The sequence below is a fragment of the Alosa alosa genome, chromosome 24 (genome assembly GCF_017589495.1).
Source record: "Alosa alosa isolate M-15738 ecotype Scorff River chromosome 24, AALO_Geno_1.1, whole genome shotgun sequence".
In the NCBI taxonomy this organism is placed as follows: Eukaryota; Metazoa; Chordata; class Actinopteri; order Clupeiformes; family Clupeidae; genus Alosa; species Alosa alosa.
This window is the reverse complement of record NC_063212.1, coordinates 9,777,743-9,788,383: the sequence shown is the minus strand read 5'-3', so window position 1 is coordinate 9,788,383 and position 10,641 is coordinate 9,777,743. Positions and strand designations below refer to the sequence as shown.

General features: G+C 42.1%; 1 protein-coding gene across 1 annotated transcript; it reads right to left on the bottom strand.

Moving 5' to 3' along the window:
• Positions 1–144: 144 nt before the first annotated feature.
• rwdd (RWD domain containing 4) lies at positions 145–3,678 on the bottom strand. The gene is made up of 8 exons (XM_048236305.1): positions 3,482–3,678; positions 2,751–2,831; positions 2,342–2,451; positions 1,987–2,137; positions 1,652–1,760; positions 1,438–1,487; positions 1,213–1,215; positions 145–1,070 (listed from the first exon to the last, which is right to left on the bottom strand). The coding sequence occupies exons 1-8, from the start codon at positions 3,503–3,505 to the stop codon at positions 1,038–1,040; spliced, it is 561 nt and encodes a 186-aa protein (XP_048092262.1). The 5' UTR covers positions 3,506–3,678; the 3' UTR covers positions 145–1,037.
• Positions 3,679–10,641: the final 6,963 nt, after the last annotated feature.

The following is a 10,641-nucleotide window of genomic DNA, read 5'->3' as shown; positions in this document are numbered from 1 at the left end:
TGTGAGTAATATACTTGGAGATTAAAAACTACTATTCACATGCCCCCAGCAAGTGAACAGAGTACATGTAGGCCTACATAATATACTTCATAACACATTTCGATTTAAAAGGAGAGGGGGAGGAATCACATTAGACATCAAAAATAGATCATAAAGTATTTTATTTTAAAAAGTGTTCCTTTCACACACATACAGTGTAAAGCCTACAGGGAAAGGTCCTTTTTTTTTTAGATCTGTTTCCAGCACGTTTCCATTTAGTTAATCATTGCACACCAGCCAGAATTTAAATAAAATAACAGACGTCATTAAATTATTATCAATCACTGAAATCTATGAAAACAAGAATTAACGTGTAGGCCTAGTCTTGTTCTTTTGAGTTCTGTGTCTGGATCTTGACCTTGTTTATCTCACTCATCTTGTGTTTTTTCTTCCACCTTTACATTTGAGGTAGGTGAGAGTTCTGAGTGGGATGGCATCTACCATTGGATAAGGAGACTGGCAGCCTGTGCGATTAGACTATCAACACATTTGTATGTATGGCATCGTCATGATACTGCAAAGGAAACTTGTACAAATGATACAAACACACTCAGATACAACTCATAGACTTTTAGACACAAACACATGCACACACTCTCTCTCCACACGCGCACACACACACACACACTCACACACTCACACACTCTGCAACTTTATCTAAATTGCACAGCAAAAAACACCCAAGAGCAGACAGCAGAGGGAAAAGCAAAGCTGCTTCAGACTTCTCAGTCTACCCCTCGCTCACATGACCTTAAAAAGCTAAACATCTGTGTAGTGGTCTGACAGTCCCCCAATGCAAAGAGAGACCCATCTTCTGGAGAACCTCAAATAACCCTGTCTGAAGCGTGTGTGTCGAGGTTACGTTGCACTCTGTACTCTCTCCAGAAAACGCGAGACGGACAGCGTCAGTCCTCCAATCATCCACTTAAGACCTCTTCACCACCTTATCCATCAATCTTTCCCCATCTCTGCCTCCTTCCATTCGTCTGCTGTTTCGTCTAGTCCTCTGCGGCTCCTCCCGTTTTGCTCAGCTGTAGTATGGATACGTTAAGACAGCATTACTACAACTTTTAATAGTGCGCCTTTACATGTAAATTACATGCAGTGGCAGGGGGTTGAGTAAAATGAATGAGAGAGTGCTTAAAATAGAACTTAAAAAAAAAAATTGCTTACATGCTGATGTGGGATGTACATCGTCAACAAGTTTATGTGGGGGGAGGAGAGAGAGAGAGAAAAGTCAACGAGGTTGCAACTGTTTCAAGAAAAGGTCATATATTGCCCTCTACTGGAACAAAATTATAATTGCCCAGCCTTTATCTCAGGTTATATCTGGCTAGGTAATGACAATGTAGAATGTGACATCAAATGATGTGATTTCGCAACAAATTCTTCCTTTACCTTGATGACATCTACCCAGTTCCAACCTCGAGGAAGCTCTCCTTTATTATCTGCAGACACATAAGTAAAAAAAAAAAAAAAAAAACACCAGAACACAATTTAGTGGTATTCTACCAGAACAAATTCCACTACATGTCTAATAAATTCAACGTTATCATTGTAGTATAGAGACAGACAGAGAAATAAGTTGTGCATATGCAAAACATGCACATACCTGTACGTGAAATCATCTTCCTCTTCTGTGCTTTGGTCAGCTGCTCTTTCTTCTCCTTCTTCTTGTTTGAACACACAGGACTCGATGTTTCATTGCTGGGGTTAAGAGTCTTAACCAAATAACAAGATGACAAAAAAGATTAATAACAAGATGACAAAAGTTACTGAACCAAGTTCAGTAGTTTAAGTGGACAAATTATAGTTTCTCTTGCATTTTGACAAAATAGGCAAATATGCAAAGCCAGAGAGAGAGAGAGAGAGAGAGAGAGAGAAAAAAAAAAAGAAAGAGATCAGCAGACAGCAAACCAACATGAAACAAACAGCACAGGGACTGACCGCTGCATCCTTCACAGGCTGGTGGTGCTCCATCAGATCTGCTTGGTTTTCTTTGGCCCATTCAAATAATGTGTACATCATGGCTGTGCCCAGGTTAGCTTCCACCTGCTCCTCCAGCTTAGAGATAATATCCTGCTTTGTGGTCGGAGATCTAACAAACCAGCAGGAAACAGTGGTGTACATGTTTTATACTTTAAAATGCAGAGGAGGTTCTTAAGTTATGCAAGAAAGAACACTGATATTGTCAGAGTAGAACTACACAAGTATATTAACTTGTTAAATGAATCTGACAAGGTGTATATACTATACTATAAATTATGTTGTGTTGATCAACTTTGCTAAGAAAGTGGCTTACATTCTATTGTTGAAAAAGGCTTGTAAGGTTAACTGAGGGGCAGTTTCAGGATATGTCTCCGGCCATGAAACGTCCAAAAGAAAAGCTTTGGGGTCTTCGTGATCTCCTATCTAAAGACAGAAGATAAAAGTGTTACTTGGCAGAAGTAATGACCACCTATAGTGCACCTGTAGAATTAACCTACTATCTTACATCAGCAACTCATGTAATAACATAGCCTGGGAGAACCCAGACGAACCAAATTTCAATTTCAATCTGGGGTACCGGGCTGGTAACTACAGAGATGCATACCAATATCACACATCCTTTTAAGTGGTTTCAACAACACAACATATCCAATCGACTATTAACATTAGCAACAGGTTTCGGGTGGCACGTTGGACTGATAGGACTAGCAGAAATGACTCACTCTAAACTGGAAAGTCGTCGGACTGAGTTCCTTGAAACACTCATCCCCTTCATATATAGAACGAAGAGCTTCCAGCTCCATCTGTAAATGTAACATTGAAAGCAGATTAACAATAACATGACCCCTTCCCTGAAATTAGCTGCTGGTAAAGCGTGTAAGTAATGTATTTGTCTCTGTACTCGAATTCTCTGTACAATGACAGTAAAGTTGAATCTAACCATCAAAAGATGAGTTAACCAGCGTTAGTTAAAATAAATAAATAAAAGCCCAGTAACGCTAGCGAAGTGCCCGTTTGCTTGCATACAGTAGGTAACGTTAAGGTACCGTTATCTCTTTTATAAGTTAACATCAGACACATTGACTGTTGAGGTTGATTATAGATTAGCCGCCTATCGAGTATGATCCATCTTAACACCAGAGGTCCAGTCAGGCTAGCTAGGTTAAGTTATTGCTAACTTTCGTTCACGTTAATCACATGGGATGACAAGATGAGACAGTTTAAACCCAACATGGACTAGCTGACGTATGACTCATATAAAACCAGTAAACTGATTCAAAATAACGATTCATTGGTATGGTCAAACCTACCCATGAGTGACATTACGCTAAGACTGTAACGTTAACTAGTTTGTAAGTGTCGTGTTAGCAAGCTACAACTACGGATGCTGTTCTCGTAAGCTAGCTAACTAGCACGGACGAACGATATGGCTTAGCATATTTGTGCAAATTACCTCTTGATCTTCATTGGCAGACATTGTTTTTCTATTCAAACAACCAAACCAGACAAACACCGCTTGTCAAAGATCCCTACAATTATTAGTATCACTGTGTCAACCCGTCATACTTGAAGTAGAAGAAGTTCTTTACTTCTACACAAAGGCGCTCCCGTAACGTCAGTCACCATGATGTAAACGCAAGCCACTGAACTCGTCTCATCCCAGGTTGAAGGGAGTCATTGCTGCAAAACGTTTGCGCAGTCTCGTGACATCTTTTGAGTTGGCCATAATAATGTAGGTTATTTACTTTTGATGAATAATGAATCATTAATCCACATATGTGATGAAACATATGGTAGCGTTACAGATTTTATATTATTTTGTGGAAAAAGATTATGTCCCTTGGGAACAAAAACAGCACTGTAGTCTCAAAGGGCCCCAGGACATTATGCTGACAAAATATTCACAAGGGGGAGCATGTGATCCACTTAATTTCAGTTCGGATTTGGATCGCTTCCTATGTCAGATCATGGGTAGGATAGCCCACAACTGCCTTGCCTAGTTATTGCATAGATGTAACTGTCACTAAAGATCACTGATGATCACTAATTGGGCATTCAGTGTGACAGGGTAAACCAAATCACCAAGCTCAGCCAGGCCTATTGCCTTCTAAGCTGAATGCAAGACAGGATCTTATGACAACACTCTAACCATTCCCCTAGGCCTATAATCTGGCCATGTTTCACAGATAACCTCTGGGTTGATGTAGGCTACCGATCGAGATTTAGACCTAAATTTCATGATGTGCGATATCCATACCAATCCATCATTACACTAGCTGATCCATTTGGATGGGCCAACAGCCCCCACTGAGCTCCATCACCAGTGTAATCACCCCTGAGATGATCGATTGATACGGTCAGGCAGCTCCACCAGGGCAGTGTGTCTCAGGAGTGCTTTTCTCGACAGTCGGCTCTAAAAAAATGAAGATTTACACAGCAGGATGATCAGCAGCGTGTCACTTTGTCATTTTCCTGCAGTGCAAATAGGCCTGATGTGGCATACCCAAAAAACCGCAGGGCCTATTGGTAGGCTACATGCACAACCCTCCAATGGATTATGTGCTCGTCTGCTCCATTGCAAATTATGTTTCCCTGGTTGCGGTTTGATTGCTGTCAGGTTGAATTTAATGGCCAAGGAAATGCTTTTTAGATTGATTTCCAATGAGATCTCTGTTATTTGTAAAGGTTATTAAAGTAAAATCATGCACATCAGTTGTCAAGTTCTGCAACCAAGATAAATCTGTTCATATCAGAAGCTCTGTTTTTCTGGCAAACGGCTCCTATAGCCAACGTCTCACAACCCTCCCTAAAAAACATCCCATTGAGTGAAGTGATTTAATGGCTTCATTTCCAACTGGATACAAACTCACTCTTAAATATTACTTATTTAACAACCAATTATGCGAGGGCAAAATAGACCAACCCCTTTCTAGGATGGAGTCAAAATTCTACACACACTGCTCCCAAACCCCTCCAAACCTCCTCTCTCTTTTTTTTTGTCAGTTTTGCACCGGGAGACATTTCTTATCGGACGCATACGTAATGAGGCGTCTTATCTATGCTTCGTGTGCGGTCCCCTGACACGCAATGACCCCTCTCCAAATGGATGGTGTGAAACACAATTACTAGAGAGGCTGAATGCAACCTCGTTATCATCCTCTCACAGCAGTTAATTAAGTTATCCTCCCCCCTCTCCTTCTCTCTTTCTTTTTTTTGTGTCATTTTTTGGCCACAAACATGTGGGGAGAATTCCTCATTTCTCTCAAAAGCCCAGGGCTCACACGAGGACACACACACACACACACACACACACATTCCTCTGTGAAAAATGTCCCTGTTTTATTTATCAATTTGAACCTACCACTGTAGGGCGTCTCATTTTAAAAAAATAATTGAGATAACACACACGCGCGCACACACACATACACGCACGCGCACACACACACTCCCGCTCTGTCAGTGTTGTTCATGCGTGGAACTGGGCTGAAGTAGCGTATAGGGCTTCCTTGTGGTGCACACGCACAAATAAACACATACACACACACACACACACACACACACACACACACACACACACACACATTTCCTCTGGGGGCTTCAGGGTCTTGCAATTCTCTGCAGACGTTCTGTTATTAGCATATTTTCAGAGGAAGGAAATGATGAATGAGGATATTTTTATATGTAAAGGCCTCACTTCCTCCACACACACACTTATATTCACGTCCACACAAATATAACCCACATAGCCATGGCAACGGGATCCTGTGACCATATGCTTCTCAAATCAACAAGTCTTGTTTTGTTTTCCCCCACTGGTGACACAAAACATCAAGAGATGAAGGAGAAGAGAGAAGGAACACTGACTCTCCACAGGACTCTCATTGCTTTCTGCTCCCAAACCAATCCATGAATATCAATTCAGTAACTCTGGTATGGATTTGCAATGGGTAAATGCTCCAGCGACAGCAAGGCGTTTACCCATTTCAAATCCACTCTCCCTGTTGCTGAAGCTCAATGACCAACCCGTCACAGGGACACGACCACCCTCAACAAGGAGGCAATAAAACAACATGGAGGAACAAATCCTCAGTATTACCTGCTTCGCCTGGTTGGAGCCGTCCCTTGTTTTTATTGGGTGGTGTGTTTACGAAGCACACACAACATTAAACACGTCATCACTGACACTCCCTCACACACACACTCTCTCTCTCTCTCTCTCTCCTCTCCCTTTCTTTGCCTTGCTTCTTTCGTGCCTCCTTGTGTCCTGAGCTTTGTCGGCGGGGGTGTCGAGTTCCTGAGTGCAGCTTTTGTGTATCTCCGTAAAAACAGCTTGAGGACCCGGGCGAACCCTCTGTTCTGCCACTTATCTTGCGTCAGGCGAGCCAGCTTAGAGGGGCATTGTTCTCTGTGATAGGGCTCTACCCTTAGGGCCCACAGTAGACCCAGCCAGTTTCTCTTTACCGCTTCCACGCTTCATTATGAACCATATCCCCCCACTTGTTTCACTTTGTCAGTGTCTCCGTCTCCCTCTCCCATACTTTCTCTTTCTCTCTCTATCTCTACTCCTCCTCCTCTCTCTCTCTCTTTCTCTTTTTTTTGGTCATGCATCCTACTGTTTGCAGTGTCTGCAGAGCGACATTCACGTTGGAAAGTATGCAGTTCTGTCATGAGGAAAAGGCCTCTTGGTTCTATCTGTTGTTGTTTTTGTTGTTTGTCTTTTTGCCATGACTGTCACTTGTGTGGCAGTAACTGCCATCAGGTAATAGAGAAAGATGGAGGGACTCACTCCATGCTCGCTGGTTGTTTACAACTCACCATGTTATTTCAGTTTACAGAGAAGAGAGTTTTGGCAGTACACCATACGTATAACATTTTGAATAATGATATTTCGTATTCCTCCATCAAATGGTCAGTCAGACAATGAATCCATTGATAATGAATAGTCTACCATTCACTTTGATTGTTACTCTTGTAATAAATAGTTTATAACAGTGTTATAACAATTCAGAAAATGGAAAACAATTCACACACATCTTACCTTTTTGCACTCAGTGGGCCTCCCATCAGCACACACACAAGCGCACACACACACACACACACACACACACACACACAAACAAGCACATCCCATCTGCCAAAATGCTTTAGTGAATGGTAAGAGGCTCTCTCTCTCTCTCTCTCTCTTTCTTCCTCTTTCTCTCTCTCTCTGTTCCTGTTTCTCTCTCTGCTCCCGAAAGTGAGCAGAGCCTCTTTGTTATATTTGGCTCCTCTCTCTAACACTATCTGAACCCACTAGCCAGGTAGGTCAGACAAACTGAAATGGACTGTGTCTATGGAGCCCTTGATATTAAAAATTGAATAGTGCAGGAAATCAGAAGCCTGTGTCTCATCGATCGCTTATCACCTCGTGGACAGACGGAGGCAGCAGTACAAAAGCACAATACCCCAAATAGCAGCGGACCAGGACAGGAAGTAGGCTATAGTGTGAAACTGAAATCACCCAAAAAGGGTCAGGACAGTAAAACCTTCAAACGATAGATAAATAAATACAAATAAATAAAAAAAAGAAGAAAGAAATGCTTGTAACAAAGTACATTGCGAGTCTATTTCAATGGCAGCTCCTTAAATTTGTAGAGGAGCATTTTGCAGATATTCCAAGATTCAGATTAGATCATTGTTGGATTAACTGAAGTGCTTGATGAAAATGGGTAAAGAGTTAATAGATTTCTCCCTGTCAGTCATCAATGGGTCCATTATAAATGACTACATAGAGTGTAATCACAATGGGGGTTATTAAGAGTGATGTATAATGGGAGAAACCCACATTATGGCAGTGATGAGGTTCTTGATTAAATTGTTCCATGCCACAGAAACTGGGTGTGGATATACATGCTCACTCACTCACGCACGCACACACACACACCACACACGCACACACACACGCACACACACACACACACATACTCTCGCTGCCCTCCACCAACACCACCATTACCCCTTCTTTTCACACACACAGAGAGCTCCAGGGATGGATTACTGCACGGGCCTACCGGGCCCAGGGGGTCAGGGGGCCCTGAAGCCCAAGCCATCGCATGGAATCATTGCCTCAATATCAACAAATCAGGATATAGGCTATGAATCTGATTTAATTTAGTATTGGCCATCCCCAAAATGCACCAGAATACAGGAAATCAACAGGAAACAAAAAAAATTCTGGGGGAGAACCCCCAAACCCCCCCTCCCACATATGCGACAATTAGTGGGGGGCCCTTAATACATCTGGGCCCAGGGGCCTGAAAGTTCATAATCCGCCCATTGAGAGCTCACAGGCAAATTTGGGATATTTAATTAAATAAGTCTAACTACTGACGTACAATATGGAGTGTGTTAGCCCAGGCTACATTTTAGAGAATTAGGCTGCAACATAGACAGTTTTACTATGCCTAAATGCAATTATGGATGCATTGCCTTTTCATTAACATAGCCTTAAGTATTACCAACTCATTGACTGTTTATTAAGACTTTAAATATCATTTAATAAATTCCACAGGAGAGAGAATGAAAGATCCCAAAGACAGAGAAAATCAAGAGGAGAGGGGAGAGGTCAGGAAAGCATGCATACACTGGTAACAGCTTTTGCACGCATATGCACACACCATGTCTGCACACAGCATTGTGGGACCACACACCACACACACACTTTTTGATCATAGAGTTCTTGCCACATAATATCTGAGGCCAATAAGTCTGGAAGGACAAAAAACTCTTTAATCTGTAGCACAATGCATGAGTTTGAACAGTCAAATTTCCATCTGCGTGCTGTGAAGACAAAAGGGTTAGAGGGAGCTGACCGGAGAAGCCCCCACCACTTTAAGATTCACAAGACAGGAGTGATAGGTCAAGCTGTTTAATCTCTTGCATGTAGATGAGCAGTTGAATGATGTGCATTTGATCCCTGACCCGCAGTTTAATTTGGACGAGTGGTGACATTCAGGGCTGATGGAGTTTGCTCTCCGCCACACAGTATGTTGCCCCGCAAATACGGACAGGAACTGTTGTAGAGGGAATAGATGAATCTTGCTCGGCACTAGCGACAAGCTTTCCATCTTTTTTTTCTGTTTTGGCTTGTGAGTGCTTCTGAAGGCCCTTCTGTTAGAAGAGGGGATTTGCTGCTTGAGCGAGAGAAGTTCACCCCTTTGGCATTCCACACTTTTAACCCCCCCACTGTAAGCCAACTGAAATAGAGCAGCGGAGTGCGGGGCGAGAGGCTATAGCGGGAAACGAGGGACAAAATGTATGAGGAAACACAGTGTCCAGAGTCCTTTAAGCAGGCTAAAGGACTGCTGAGGCGGTCAGACAGAAAGGGACACATTTTCCCGATGAGGGATGTTAAGTCTGCTTATCCGTCCCTCTCTGCCACCACAAATCCGGACAATAACTCCAAACTTCTGAGGCTTGAGAGTGACAGTGACACAGCGAGTATAAAACATTTATAGAGAAAAAAGAAGACAGTTCTGGCCACCTTCCTGGCCTGGTGACACGGTCCAAATGCTGGCAAAACATCCCATAATGGGGTTTTAGCCACTGCTGGGCACATGGTTTTAATATGCTGCAGGAAAAGGATAGGATTTTTTTTTTTTGAGAGGATCAGGGAGGGAAGAATTTATTCTGTGCTTTGAGATATAGGGATGGCAAACAAAAAGCTGAGAGCACTCACAGTCCAATTCAATTTGTCTCCCTCCCCACTGAAGCTACAGAAAGAGAGCAAAAGAAAGAAAGAGAAAAAAAGCTAGGCCTATACCAGACAGATAAGATGTAAAGGTATAAGACACGGTGTGGTCTCTGCTCTCACATCCAGTGCAATGAATGATATTGGAAAAACACATGTAATAAAAAAATAAAAAAATTAGCAGATAAAAAAAATCATGATGTAATGTAATAGCAAAAGTATGAATAGGCCACATCCAAGGAATTGGCTTATGGAGAAACATATCTCATAATATAATAAAAATGTTTCCTCAATAACACATTTGAACCTATCATAGAGTAATATGCTTTTATAGTCCTGTTTTCATTATCGCTGCTGCCCAGGGCATCCGAGGCTTACGTCATTTAGTGTGTCTCCAAAATGTGAAGTGGTAGGTCTGAGCGTTAAGAGGAGGTCAATGAGTTTCTTTGGTGTGTTATCTTCCCCAAATGCAACAGGTAACACCTCTTTGGCTGACTTTGTCATATTTTCAAGACAGGTTGTTGTTTTGTTGGCTTTCAGAGAATCACTTGTAGGCATATATGAGGCAACTGGCAACTTTCCCAATATTGCCAATTCCCTCGTGATAAATTATGATAATTACATAGGCTACCTATTATGATGCATTGCCAATATCCAACGTGACATGCAAAACCACATCAATCATGTGAGATAAAATCATTAATCACTAGCCGCTTGTTTGTTTGAATAGATTTGGTGTTTTATGCATTTATCATTTTCTCTTGCATATGCATGAAGGCATACACACGATTAATCCAAACAAGTCACAAAGAGAAGTCTTCTCGGCGAGTGCCGGTTAATCCCTCTTTTGTCAGGGCTCTGAACAGTCGCTTGAGTCATAGCTT